At 39.5% G+C, this 14,438-nt stretch overlaps 1 protein-coding gene across 1 annotated transcript in view; it reads right to left on the bottom strand.

The window, feature by feature from the left end:
• UPRT (uracil phosphoribosyltransferase homolog) overlaps window positions 1–14,438 on the bottom strand; it is a 39,822-nt gene that overhangs the window by 11,543 nt on the left and 13,841 nt on the right. The window contains exon 4 of the mRNA XM_053699202.1: window positions 11,415–11,477. Coding sequence (XP_053555177.1) covers window positions 11,415–11,477 — 63 coding nt within the window. The remainder of the gene's footprint in view (window positions 1–11,414; window positions 11,478–14,438) is intronic.

Here is a 14,438-nt window from a genome sequence, read left to right on the forward strand (position 1 = left end):
ATGCGCAGCAGCATTTAGCGGCCTTCTAATTACCAAAAAGCAACGCCAAAGCCATATATGTCTGCTATTTCTGAACAAAGGGGATCCCAGAGAAGCATTTAAAACCATTTGTGCCATAATTGCACAAGCTGTTTGTAAATAATTTTAGTGAGAAACCTAAAGTTTGAAAAAGTGAACAATTTTTTTTTTTTGATTGCTTTTGGCGGTGAAATGGTGGCATGAAATATACCAAAATGGGCCTATATCAATACTTGGGGTTGTCTACTACACTACAGCTAAAATTAACCCTAGAAGCTCCCTACATGCTCCCTAATTAACCCATTCACTGCTGGGCATAATACACGTGTGGTGCGCAGTGGCATTTAGCAGCCTTCTAATTACCAAAAAGCAAAGCCAAAGCCATATATGTCTGCTATTTATGAACAAAGGGGATCCCAGAGAAGCATTTACAACCATTTATTCCATAATTTCATGAGTTGTTTGTAAATAATTTCAGTGAGAAACCTAAAGTTTGTGAAAAAATTTGTGAAAAAGTAAAAAAATGTTTTTATTTGATCGCATTCGGCGGTGAAATGGTGGCATGAAATATACCAAAATGGGCCTAGATCAATACTTTGGGATGTCTTCTAAAAAAAAATATATACATGTCAATGGATATTCAGAGATTCCTGAAAGATATTAGTGTCCCAATGTAACTAGCACTAATTTTGAAAAAAAGTGGTTTGGAAATGGCAAAGTGCTACTTGTATTTATGGCCCTATAACTTGCAAAAAAAGCAAAGAACATGTAAACATTGGGTATTTCTAAACTCAGGACAAAATTTAGAAACTATTTAGCATGGGTGTTTTTTGGTGGTTGTAGATGTGTAACAGATTTTGGGGGTCAAAGTTAGAAAAAGTGTGTTTTTTTCCATTTTTTTCCTCATATTTTATAATATTTTTTATAGTAAATTATAAGATATGATGAAAATAATGGTATATTTTGAAAGTCCATTTAATGGCGAGAAAAACGGTATATAATATGTGTGGGTACAGTAAATGAGTAAGAGGAAAATTACAGCTAAACACAAACACCGCAAAAATGTAAAAATAGCCTTGGTCCCAAACGGACAGAAGATGGAAAAGTGCTGTGGTCATTAAGGGGTTAAAAGCAAAGCATTGCGTGGCTGTTTTAAGGTCCCAGGTATTGGAAAGGACCTTGACGAGGTACCTGGGCTTGTCCCATTTGGCCAGATGCGGTAACAACCTTTCCATTTTTGTTTTTAAATCTTAGCTGAGAGCTTGTAAGTGAGTGCTTGGTTTTCTCTGTGTGTTGTATTAATTTGTTTTTTTTCTGTAATAAATGTTTGTTTGTTATATACACACACATGTGTGTGTGTATATATATATATATATATATATATATATATATATATATATATATATATATATATATATATATATATATATATATATACACACACACACAGAAGCACACTCACAGGAACGAACAACTGGCTCAATACTATTGTTAGCCTGTTCTATGGCAATTTACCACCTGGGTGCAGCTTCTTTTAGCCCAGTAATGCTTTTCACAGAGAAGAACATTCCTGTAGTATATCAGTCTGATCCTGCCTATCACGGTCAGTCCAGCGCCGAAATACCAGGCAATTCCTTTCTGAACAAGGAACACAGCAACCCCAGACGATCGTTTCGGCCTTCATTGGGCCTCGTCAGTGAGGTGTAGCCATATTCCTCTAAGCACACTGAGCAAGGAGTCCACGTCTGGTTTCCCCTTTTTCCCATAGGGGAAACAGGCTGACAATGGTATTGAACTGGTTGTTCGTTCCTGTGAGTGCATTTCTCTCTCTATGTATGTATGTATGTATGTATGTATGTATGTATGTATACTGTATATATATATATATATATATATATATATATATATATATATATATATATATATATATATATATATATATATTTATTGTGTGAGACACTGCAGAAAAATTTTCACTAAAAAATTCTCATTGCAGAAAATAAAAAAATAAAAAAAGTTCTGCCTCTGGGGTTCTAACTTGCATGTCGCATGACAAATGTAAGTTCTGTTGTGATCTTTGAAGGGTTAAGACTGCTCTACTGCACCTTGAAGTGAATTGAAGAGATAAAAGGACTTCATTATTGTTACTAAATTAGCAAATGACGCAGAAATAAGTACATTTTCTAGTATGTGTTGTAATACAAAGGATATGGTAATGTAAGAAAGATTTTTTTTTTTTATCTTTTACATCATGAATGAGAGAACATTTCTAAAGGCCCCGGAATCACTTATATAGGTGTCCTGGTTATCAAAAGTTGTACAGTCACATTTGAAGATACACACTGGACAGTTTTCATATACTAACAAATCAGTTTCTCGACTAGCTCAGATGGCATAGAGCAGCCCCTCCATTTAATCTTACGTCAAGCACTGAAGTGTGCTGTATTCTTCTTGAAAGGCAAAATATATTACTATATCTGGAAAAGGATCACAGGCTATGAGTACTCTGCAGATTTTTTCAGTTCACTACATATATGTGCTAGGAAAGTAAGACTGGACAATCATATTGTGCAGATGGTCTTTGAGTGGGAAATTCTCTGAGTAATAGGGATTTATTTACTTTTTGACATATCACACCAGCTTTGCCTTGTGTGGGTTGGGATATTTCACAATAAACTGCAATCAAAAAAAAAAAAAAGATTAACAAATTATAAGGGGGATTTGGCTGATGAGCACTGATGATAAAAGATAAGCACATTCCGGGGGGCGTGTCCATGTAGCGTTCTGGATAGGACACACTTTCTGAGAGCTCTGTCAGAATCCACAATATTCCGCCAATTATTGCACTTTAACAGCTAGATTAAAAGCACAATACTCAAAGGCACCACGGTCTGATTAACTGTGGTCCCATCCCAACCCTTCTTAGCTGTTTATATGACACTGGGGACTTAGATCAGATCGATAAGGCCTAAGACAGCGGCCTACTATTAGGCTTTCACCCCCCCAGGAAGAACTGGTTTATCAGTGCAGTCAACAAAGCCTGACATACTGAAATTCTTCAACCTTTCAACTTTAGCTGGACCTAGAGCTGTTTTATCGACTTATTGAACTAGCAATAATACAATCTCTGCAGCAGGGAAAAACAAAACATCATTTACAGGCTAATACCAACAGACAGAGCTTGAGATGGCAGGCATGGTGGTAGTCTTATGAGACATGAAGAGTTCCCCGCAAAAATCCAAACCCTCAAGCTAAAATTAATAGAAAAAGCACTGTATGACTACTTGCTACAGCGCTTACACACAGAGGAAAAAAAAATGGTACTGTAACACCCTACCATCTGAACATACCACAGGACCCATGTGGCTTTGTGCATTTGCAGTAAAGAATTGCTACCAAGACCTCAATCGCCCCTCGCAAAAACATAATTTATGCTTACCTGATAAATTCCTTTCTTCTGTTGTGTGATCAGTCCACGGGTCATCATTACTTCTGGGATATAACTCCTCCCCAACAGGAAATGCAAGAGGATTCACCCAGCAGAGCTGCATATAGCTCCTCCCCTCTACGTCACTCCCAGTCATTCGACCAAGAATCAACGAGAAAGGAGAAACCAAGGGTGAAGTGGTGACTGGAGTATAATTTAAAAGATATTTACCTGCCTTAAAAAACAGGGCGGGCCGTGGACTGATCACACAACAGAAGAAAGGAATTTATCAGGTAAGCATAAATTATGTTTTCTTCTGTTATGTGTGATCAGTCCACGGGTCATCATTACTTCTGGGATACCAATACCAAAGCAAAAGTACACGGATGACGGGAGGGATAGGCAGGCTCATTATACAGAAGGAACCACTGCCTGAAGAACCTTTCTCCCAAAAATAGCCTCCGAAGAAGCAAAAGTGTCAAATTTGTAAAATTTGGAAAAAGTATGAAGCGAAGACCAAGTTGCAGCCTTGCAAATCTGTTCAACAGAGGCCTCATTCTTAAAGGCCCAAGTGGAAGCCACAGCTCTAGTAGAATGAGCTGTAATTCTTTCAGGAGACTGCTGTCCAGCAGTCTCATAGGCTAAACGAATTATGCTACGAAGCCAGAAGGAGAGAGAGGTAGCCGAAGCCTTATGACCTCTCCTCTGACCAGAGTACACGACAAACAGGGAAGACGTTTGTCGAAAATCCTTAGTTGCCTGCAAGTAGAACTTGAGGGCACGAACTACATCCAGATTGTGTAGAAGACGTTCCTTCTTTGAAGAAGGATTCGGGCACAGGGAAGGCACCACGATCTCTTGATTGATGTTCCTGTTAGTGACTACCTTAGGTAAGAACCCAGGTTTTGTACGCAGAACTACCTTATCTGAATGAAAAATCAAATAAGGAGAATCACAATGTAAAGCTGATAACTCAGAGACTCTCCGAGCCGAAGAAATAGCCATTAAAAATAACACTTTCCAAGATAACAACTTTATATCAATGGAATGAAGGGGTTCAAACGGAACTCCTTGTAGAACGTTAAGAACAAGGTTTAAACTCCATGGCGGAGCAACAGTTTTAAACACAGGCTTGATCCTAGCTAAAGCCTGACAAAAGGCCTGGACGTCTGGATTTTCTGACAGACGCCTGTGTAACAAGATGGACAGAGCTGAGATCTGTCCCTTTAATGAGCTAGCCGATAAACCCTTTTCTAAACCTTCTTGTAGAAAGGACAATATCCTAGGAATCCTAACCTTACTCCAGGAGTAACCTTTGGATTCGCACCAGTATAGGTATTTACGCCATATCTTGTGGTAAATCCTTCTGGTAACAGGCTTCCTAGCCTGTATCAGGGTATCAATAACCGACTCAGAAAAACCACGTTTTGATAAAATCAAGCGTTCAATTTCCAAGCAGTCAGCTTCAGAGAAGTTAGATTTTGATGTTTGAATGGACCCTGTATCAGAAGGTCCTGTCTTAGAGGTAGAGACCAAGGCGGACAGGATGACATGTCCACTAGATCTGCATACCAAGTCCTGCGTGGCCATGCAGGCGCTATTAGAATCACTGATGCTCTCTCCTGTTTGATTTTGGCAATCAATCGAGGAAGCAGCGGGAAGGGTGGAAACACATAAGCCATCCCGAAGTTCCAAGGTGCTGTCAAAGCATCTATCAGAACCGCTCCCGGATCCCTGGATCTGGACCCGTAGCGAGGAAGTTTGGCGTTCTGGCGAGACGCCATGAGATCTATCTCTGGTTTGCCCCAACGTCGAAGTATTTGGGCAAAGACCTCCGGATGAAGTTCCCACTCCCCCGGATGAAAAGTCTGGCGACTCAAGAAATCCGCCTCCCAGTTCTCCACTCCCGGGATGTGGATTGCTGACAGGTGGCAAGAGTGAGACTCTGCCCAGCGAATTATGTTTGATACTTCCATCATTGCTAGGGAGCTTCTTGTCCCTCCTTGATGGTTGATGTAAGCTACAGTCGTGATGTTGTCCGACTGAAACCTGATGAACCCCCGAGTTTTTAACTGGGGCCAAGCCAGAAGGGCATTGAGAACTGCTCTCAATTCCAGAATGTTTATTGGCAGGAGACTTTCCTCCTGATTCCATTGTCCCTGAGCCTTCAGAGAATTCCAGACAGCGCCCCAACCTAGTAGGCTGGCGTCTGTTGTTACAATTGTCCAGTCCGGCCTGCTGAATGGCATCCCCCTGGACAGATGTGGCCGAGAAAGCCACCATAGAAGAGAGTTTCTGGTCTCTTGATCCAGATTCAGAGTAGGGGACAAGTCTGAGTAATCCCCATTCCACTGACTCAGCATGCACAATTGCAGCGGTCTGAGATGTAGACGTGCAAAGGGTACTATGTCCATTGCTGCTACCATTAAGCCGATCACCTCCATGCATTGAGCTACTGACGGGAGTTGAATGGAATGAAGGACACGGCATGCATTTAGAAGCTTTGTTAATCTGTCTTCTGTCAGATAAATCTTCATTTCTACAGAATCTATAAGAGTCCCCAAGAATGGAACTCTTGTGAGAGGAAAGAGAGAACTTTTCTTTTCGTTCACTTTCCATCCATGCGACCTTAGAAATGCCAGAACTAACTCTGTATGAGACTTGGCAGTTTGAAAGCTTGAAGCTTGTATCAGAATGTCGTCTAGGTACGGAGCTACCGAAATTCCTCGCGGTCTTAGTACCGCCAGAAGGGCACCCAGAACCTTTGTGAAGATTCTTGGAGCCGTAGCCAATCCGAATGGAAGAGCTACAAACTGGTAATGCCTGTCTAAGAAGGCAAACCTTAGATACCGGTAATGATCTTTGTGAATCGGTATGTGAAGGTAAGCATCCTTTAAGTCCACTGTGGTCATGTACTGACCCTTTTGGATCATGGGTAAGATTGTCCGAATAGTTTCCATTTTGAACGATGGAACTCTTAGGAATTTGTTTAGGATCTTTAAATCCAAGATTGGCCTGAAAGTTCCCTCTTTTTTGGGAACCACAAACAGGTTTGAGTAAAACCCTTGTCCTTGTTCCGACCGCGGAACCGGATGGATCACTCCCATTAATAACAGATCTTGTACACAGCGTAGAAACGCTTCTTTCTTTATCTGGTTTGTTGACAACCTTGACAGATGAAATCTCCCTCTTGGGGGAGAGAATTTGAAGTCTAGAAGGTATCCCTGAGATATGATCTCTAGCGCCCAGGGATCCTGAACATCTCTTGCCCAAGCCTGGGCGAAGAGAGAGAGTCTGCCCCCCACTAGATCCGGTCCCGGATCGGGGGCCCTCGGTTCATGCTGTCTTTGGGGCAGCAGCAGGTTTCCTGGCCTGCTTGCCCTTGTTCCAGGACTGGTTAGGTTTCCAGCCTTGTCTGTAACGAGCAACAGCTCCTTCCTGTTTTGGTGCAGTGGAAGTTGGTGCTGCTCCTGCTTTGAAGTTCCGAAAGGGACGAAAATTAGACTGTCTAGCCTTAGCTTTGGCTTTGTCTTGAGGCAGGGCGTGGCCCTTACCTCCTGTAATGTCAGCGATAATTTCTTTCAAACCGGGCCCAAATAAAGTTTGCCCCTTGAAAGGTATATTAAGTAATTTGGACTTAGAAGTTACATCAGCTGACCAGGATTTTAGCCACAGCGCCCTACGTGCCTGAATGGCGAATCCTGAGTTCTTAGCCGTAAGTTTGGTTAAATGTACTACGGCCTCCGAAATGAATGAATTAGCTAGTTTAAGGACTCTAAGCCTGTCCGTAATGTCGTCCAGCGTAGCTGAACTAAGGTTCTCTTCCAGAGACTCAATCCAAAATGCTGCCGCAGCCGTAATCGGCGCGATGCATGCAAGGGGTTGCAATATAAAACCTTGTTGAACAAACATTTTCTTAAGGTAACCCTCTAATTTTTTATCCATTGGATCTGAAAAAGCACAGCTATCCTCCACCGGGATAGTGGTACGCTTAGCTAAAGTAGAAACTGCTCCCTCCACCTTAGGGACCGTTTGCCATAAGTCCCGTGTGGTGGCGTCTATTGGAAACATCTTTCTAAATATTGGAGGGGGTGAGAACGGCACACCGGGTCTATCCCACTCCTTAGTAACAATTTCAGTTAGTCTCTTAGGTATAGGAAAAACGTCAGTACTCGCCGGTACCGCAAAGTATTTATCCAACCTACACAATTTCTCTGGTATTGCAACAGTGTTACAATCATTAAGAGCCGCTAAAACCTCCCCTAGTAATACACGGAGGTTCTCCAATTTAAATTTAAAATTTGAAATATCTGAATCCAATCTGTTTGGATCAGAACCGTCACCCACAGAATGAAGCTCTCCGTCCTCATGCTCTGCAAGCTGTGACGCAGTATCAGACATGGCCCTAGTATTATCAGCGCACTCTGTTCTCACCCCAGAGTGATCACGCTTGCCTCTTAGTTCTGGTAATTTAGCCAAAACTTCAGTCATAACAGTAGCCATATCTTGTAATGTTATCTGTAATGGCCGCCCAGATGTACTAGGCGCCACAATATCACGCACCTCCCGGGCGGGAGATGCAGGTACTGACACGTGAGGCGAGTTAGTCGGCATAACTCTCCCCTCGCTGTTTGGTGAAATTTGTTCAATTTGTACAGATTGGCTTTTATTTAAAGTAGCATCAATACAGTTAGTACATAAATTTCTATTGGGCTCCACCTTGGCATTGGAACAAATGACACAGGTATCTTCCTCTGAATCAGACATGTTTAACACACTAGCAATAAACTTGCAACTTGGTTACAATCTTATTTAACAAAAACGTACTGTGCCTCAAAGAAGCACTAAACGATTAAATGACAGTTGAAATAATGAACTGAAAAACAGTTATAGCATCAATCCTTAAAAACAACACAACTTTTAGCAAAGGTTTGTTCCCCTTAGTAAAGTAACAATAATTAAATTTGAAACATAAAAATTACAGAGCAACGTTTTTTAATCACAGTCAATATATAAGTCTCACAGCTCTGCTGAGAGAATCTACCTCCCTCCAAAGAAGTTTGAAGACCCCTGAGTTCTGTTAGAGATGAACCGGATCATGCAGGAAATACAAGAGTAACTGACTGGAAATTTTTGATGCGTAGCAAAGAGCGCCAAAAACGGCCCCTCCCCCTCACACACAGCAGTGAGAGAGAAACGAAACTGTCACAATTTAAAACAAGCAACTGCCAAGTGGAAAAATAATGCCCAAACATTTATTCACTCAGTACCTCAGAAAATGCAAACGATTCTACATTCCAGCAAAAACGTTTAACATAATAAATACCTATTCAAAGGTTTAATGTACTTTTAACAGAGTAATTCCAGTGAAATACCATCCCCAGAATACTGAAGTGTAGAGTATACATACATGTCATTATAACGGTATGGCAGGATTTTCTCATCAATTCCATTCAGAAAATAAAAACTGCTACATACCTCAATGCAGATTCATCTGCCCGCTGTCCCCTGATCTGAAGGTTTTACCTCCCTCAGATGGCCGAGAAACAGCAATATGATCTTAACTACTCCGGTTAAAATCATAGTAAAAACTCTGGTAGATTCTTCTTCAAACTCTGCCAGAGAGGCAATAACACGCTCCGGTGCTATTGTAAAATAACAAACTTTTGATTGAAGTTATAAAAACTAAGTATAATCACCATAGTCCTCTCACACATCCTATCTAGTCGTTGGGTGCAAGAGAATGACTGGGAGTGACGTAGAGGGGAGGAGCTATATGCAGCTCTGCTGGGTGAATCCTCTTGCATTTCCTGTTGGGGAGGAGTTATATCCCAGAAGTAATGATGACCCGTGGACTGATCACACATAACAGAAGAAACAAGCTGCTTATTGCACTACAGGATACAGAATCCATAACTCAAAAGCTCTCACTACTCAAAAAGGATCTGCCCTCGGTGAGTGTGGACCCCAAGAGGCCTCCAAGATACACAATATACAGAATATGACATTGGAGGTGAAAGAGAGAGGTCCACAACAACACTTCCATCACACGGAACAACTGCTGGACCTACCCGGCCCCATGCGATTACGGAGCAAAAACCTACAGCATATCCTAACTACCACCGGCACCCACACGAATCTCCCTCTCTGGTCCAACAACAACCTCACTTAAAAACTTTTTTCTTAGCAACCATAAGAAAAGACATACCTCTGAGATTGGAGAGGGATAGATAAAAAAGAGGACATGTTAAGAGTAATATATCCGGTTATAAATTTTTGATTTTCAGTTTACATGTGTGCATTTGTTAACTAAACAATATACCATGACTTTCTCCACATGTTTCCGAGGAGAGGACTACTTCATATAGAAACAAGTATACCCCTAGTATATTGTTATATCACAGTTTATGTTAGCTCATAGTTAAATGTTTACTTGAAATGTTGAAGTTATACATGATCTTGCGGTGCTAAGAAATCTTTAATTCACCCATACCACATACATTTCACAGAGGAAGGCCGCATAACACAACATTACCATTTGCTTTTTAGCTTAATACTATCATGTTGGAAAATTGTTGTTATGCTTTGATATTTGCTGTGCGGCCAGTGGGATAATAAGCTTGACCATCACACACTAGGTAATAATCGTCATTGCATATTATATCAGACGATATCCATAAAACCCTGATCTCTCAAAACACTGAAGATGTCAAATGCTATCTTTATCAGGATATCACAATTACTCTAACCAGTAATCTTTCTTGTGCTACCTTCCACTGACCCTTATCCCTTACCTCTGCGCAAGGCTCACCTGAATTAGCTCAGGGAACTTAAGGCAATACTAACCGCATTGTTATAGGAAAACCTGTCTATTCATAGTAACCACATACGGCACAATGTACCCCTCCCACTGTAGCAATATGATAGGTACTTTGATCATCAATACAGTTTGTCGCATAGCAGTGCTCTTGCTGACAGAGAGGTTTTAAACTGATCAGCAAATCTCCAGTACATTAGGGGTTAAAAAAATGGACTGTCTCAAGCTATTAGATGCTGTTATCACAGGTTTACTCTGTATTTTCTTTGTGCTATTTTTACCCATTTGCCTGTACATATTATTTTGTATGTAAGTGCAAAATAAAAATTGTAATTTAAAAAAAAAAAAAAAAATAAAAAAAAAAAAAAAGGGGAAGAAGAAGATAAGTACATTCCCAATAAAGGAGCTCTAAACCCAATTTTTTTCATGATTCAGACAGAGCATGCAATTGTAAGCAACTTTCTAATTTACTCCTATTATAAATTTTTCTTCCTTCTCTTGCTTTCTTTACTTAAAAAGCAAGAATGTGATGCATAGGAGCCAGCCCATTTTTGGCTGAGAACCTGGGTTATGCTTGCTTATTGGTGGGTAAATGTCAGCCTCCAATAACAAGCGCTATCCATGGTGCTGAACCTAAAATGGGCTGGCTGCTAAGATTTGAATTCCTGCTTTTTAAATAAAGATAGCAAGAGAACGAAGAAAAATTAATAATAGGAGTAAATTAGGAAGTTGCTTAAAATTACTCTATCTGAATCATGAAAGAAAAAATTTGAGTTCAGTGTCCCTTTAAGCAAAATAATTGTGTGAAAAACACATGAAGCCGCACTAACAATTCTTGTTATAATTTGATTTTTTGAGACTATATAAATAAATGGATCAGATTCTAATCTTGCTTGCTTAGTTAGCCTGTAGGGTTTAGCTGGGCTTGATTGTGAAGCTATTACCATAAACTATTTAGAAAGTATCCTTTTTAAGAGGTTTAAAAAAATATTCTGTTAACTCTGAAGATCTTCACCAACTGTGACACATACAGAGTAGATGGCTGGTACATATATACTTATGACAGGCAAGTGCATGCACATTGTGCAACATTGCTTATCATTTACTTTTCCTCCTTCAAACAGTATTTCGCCTATATAACAGATAACTCACCGCTCCTCATAATGCTCACGCCACAGTTTCCCTTTTCAAATTTCACACCCTCATACTTGTAACCTAATCAAGGAAGAAAGTTCATATTAACAAATGAGCAGAATGCTAGAAGCAAACTAGCAATTGTATCATTTTCAAATTAAAGAGAAGAATAGGATCTCAAATTTAAAGAGATTCCTTAAAGACAAACACATTTATTCATCTAGTTCTTAAAAACAAAGAACAGAAAACAACAAGATTAATGCAGGTGTAGCAAAGGTTAATACCCATTCATACAGCAGAAGCAGTCATAGGCAATTATCTCCTGGGGTCATATATACAAATCCTAAATTATATCTATAAACCATCACAATTCCCCCCCAAAAAAAGAAAAACAGACAAAACGTTCTTATTATAGGCAAGTAGTGATCAGCGCTGGTATATGGTTAGTTGCAAAGCATGCTTATTTCAGCGTATCCAGAGTAGCAAAGGTTAGGAGCAGTCCCCTTATGTATATATAGATTCAATCAGTTCTTGATTAGACTTTAAGCACCAGCTGTGTATAAGTATGTAGTGATTGCTGTGTACATACACCTTTTCTACCGACATTTTAAGGGGTTAATTTTATTTATGCTCAATTTATTTCAAGCATAAATGGATTTTATTATTTAACCCCTTGAGTGCTAATGACGGCTCTGAGCCGTCGCAGAGTTTCTCACTCAGGTGCTAACGACGGCTCAGAGCCGTCGCTAGCACTCTCCCACCTTGAGGAAGATCTGGGGGCTCCCACCTGCTCCTACCCCGGCGATCGTGCCTGTAGAGTGACAGGCATCGCCAGGGCTTCCCGTTTTGCGTGGTGACGTCACGCGTAATGACATCACCGCGCAACTTTATGTAAAACAGACAATTGACAATAAAGGGAAAGGGGGCATGCTACTTAGAAGCCTGTATCTCAGGCATCTAAGCAGCTATAGACCCCCAAGTCCCACCATTGGAAAGGTAATAGCCTAACCTTTCCAGTGGTATAAGTATTGGGGATCTGAAAAGTAAAGAAAAAAAAAGTAAAAAAAATAATTAAAAATGTAAAATTAAAAAAAAACCCTCAAATATGCTTAGCACCCAGGTGGGAAAGTGCTTAGCACTCAAAGGGTTAATTTCTGGTATTTTATGTTCACAATGTGAAAAACACTTTTCAATTTTGTTTAAAATGACGGTAGAAAAGGTGTATATATTCCTAGAAGTGGAACAATGGGTTAAAGGGACACTGCTATGTATTACAATGTTTGTGGGGCAGGTCACTGTCCACCAAGAGTTGTGGGAGTGGACTATATCAGTGTTACTGTATCTCTACAATGTAGTAGTTTTAAAAATCAAAACAAAACGGCATTAACTTAAAGGGACATGAAACCCAAAATGATTCTTTGATGGTTCAGATAGAGAAAACATTTTTAAAAAAATTCCAATTTACTTCTATGATCAAATTTGCTTTGTTCTTGTGATATCCTTTGTTAAAGAGATACCTAGATAGGTAGCATGCACATGCCTAAAGCACTACAGGATAGGAAATAGTGCTGCCATCTAGTGCTCTTCCTGTAAAATTGTTGCAAAACTGCTGCCATTTAGTGTTGCAGGCATGTGCACACTCCTGAACTTGCCTTCCTGCTTTTCAACCAAGGATAACCAGAAAACAAAGAAATGTTGGATTATATAAGTAAACTGGAAAGTTGTTTAAAATTGTATGCTTTATCTGAAAGAAAAATGTTGGGTTTTATATCCCTTTAATAATGGGGGGGAAAAGCTTAAAGTGTTCTTTCATAAGCATGACATAATTGAGTTTAATATCCCTGTAAAACTTAAAAGGGACACTGAACCCAAATTTTTTCTTTCATGATTCAGATAGAGAATGCAATTTTAAGCAACTTTCTAATTTACTCCTATTATCAATTTTTGTTCATTCTCTTGCTATCTTTATTTGAAAAAGAAGGCATCTAAGCTTTTTTCTTAGTTCAGAACTCTGGACAGCAATTTTTTATTGGTGGATTAATTTATCCACCACTCAGCAAGGACAACCTAGGTTGTTCACCAAAAATGGGCCGGCATCTAAACTTACATTCTTGCATTTCAAATAAAGATACCAAGAGAATAAAGAAAAATTTGATATTAGGAGTAAATTAGAAAGTTGCTTAAAATGTCATGCTCTATCTGAATCATTTAAGAAATTAAGGAAGAGGAATATTACTGTATTTGTAGTACTTATAAGTTCCCCAACATAATTAAGTCCTATCTATAAGGAGGAAAAATCGTCTTTCCTTCATCAAAGTAGTAAAGGAGGGGGGTGCTCAATATCCTGTATTAACATAGAAATATAAGAAGAAGAAATGGATATACCTGAGCACTCAAGATACGCTAATAGAAATTAATTCATAATGTGAGTAGATATGTAGGACTGGGTTATTTATAAATAAAACATAACTTTTATTATTATTGAATAAAAAATGTATAGGTGATAAACATTCACTCAGTGTATTGTGTATTAAAATCAATTAAAAAGATGAATGCTGCAGTGCCAAACAATGGCCATACAAAGTATGTCAAGTGGGTAGCTAACAATCTCAAGCACTATTGAGTGCTTAGCATTAGCAACAATGCCAATTCAATACAAAAAGGGAAGATACACTTCCACAAATTGCAATGCAAGTACAGAGCTCAGCCAATGTGAGCTTGAATTAATATCACACACTCTGTATATAGTTACACACTAGAATTGAACTATGAGAAAGTATACCTGAATTATGAATCAAGATAAGACCCAATAACAATTGAAAGGTGTGAGTGTATAAGCTATACCGCTAGCATGTATATGTTGCTATAAACAATTATTCCCACGAGAAGTGTGTGCGTGGAGGGTATATCTGGCAGGGGTGTACCACAATATGCTCACGGATTGCACATAAAAAACTAATCTAAAAAGAGGATTGACCTCGCACAAATTATCTAGCTAGTGCAATACTGGAGCGATACTACACCTTGTCAGATTCCCATACT

The sequence above is a fragment of the Bombina bombina genome, chromosome 1 (genome assembly GCF_027579735.1).
Source record: "Bombina bombina isolate aBomBom1 chromosome 1, aBomBom1.pri, whole genome shotgun sequence".
Taxonomy (NCBI): Eukaryota; Metazoa; Chordata; class Amphibia; order Anura; family Bombinatoridae; genus Bombina; species Bombina bombina.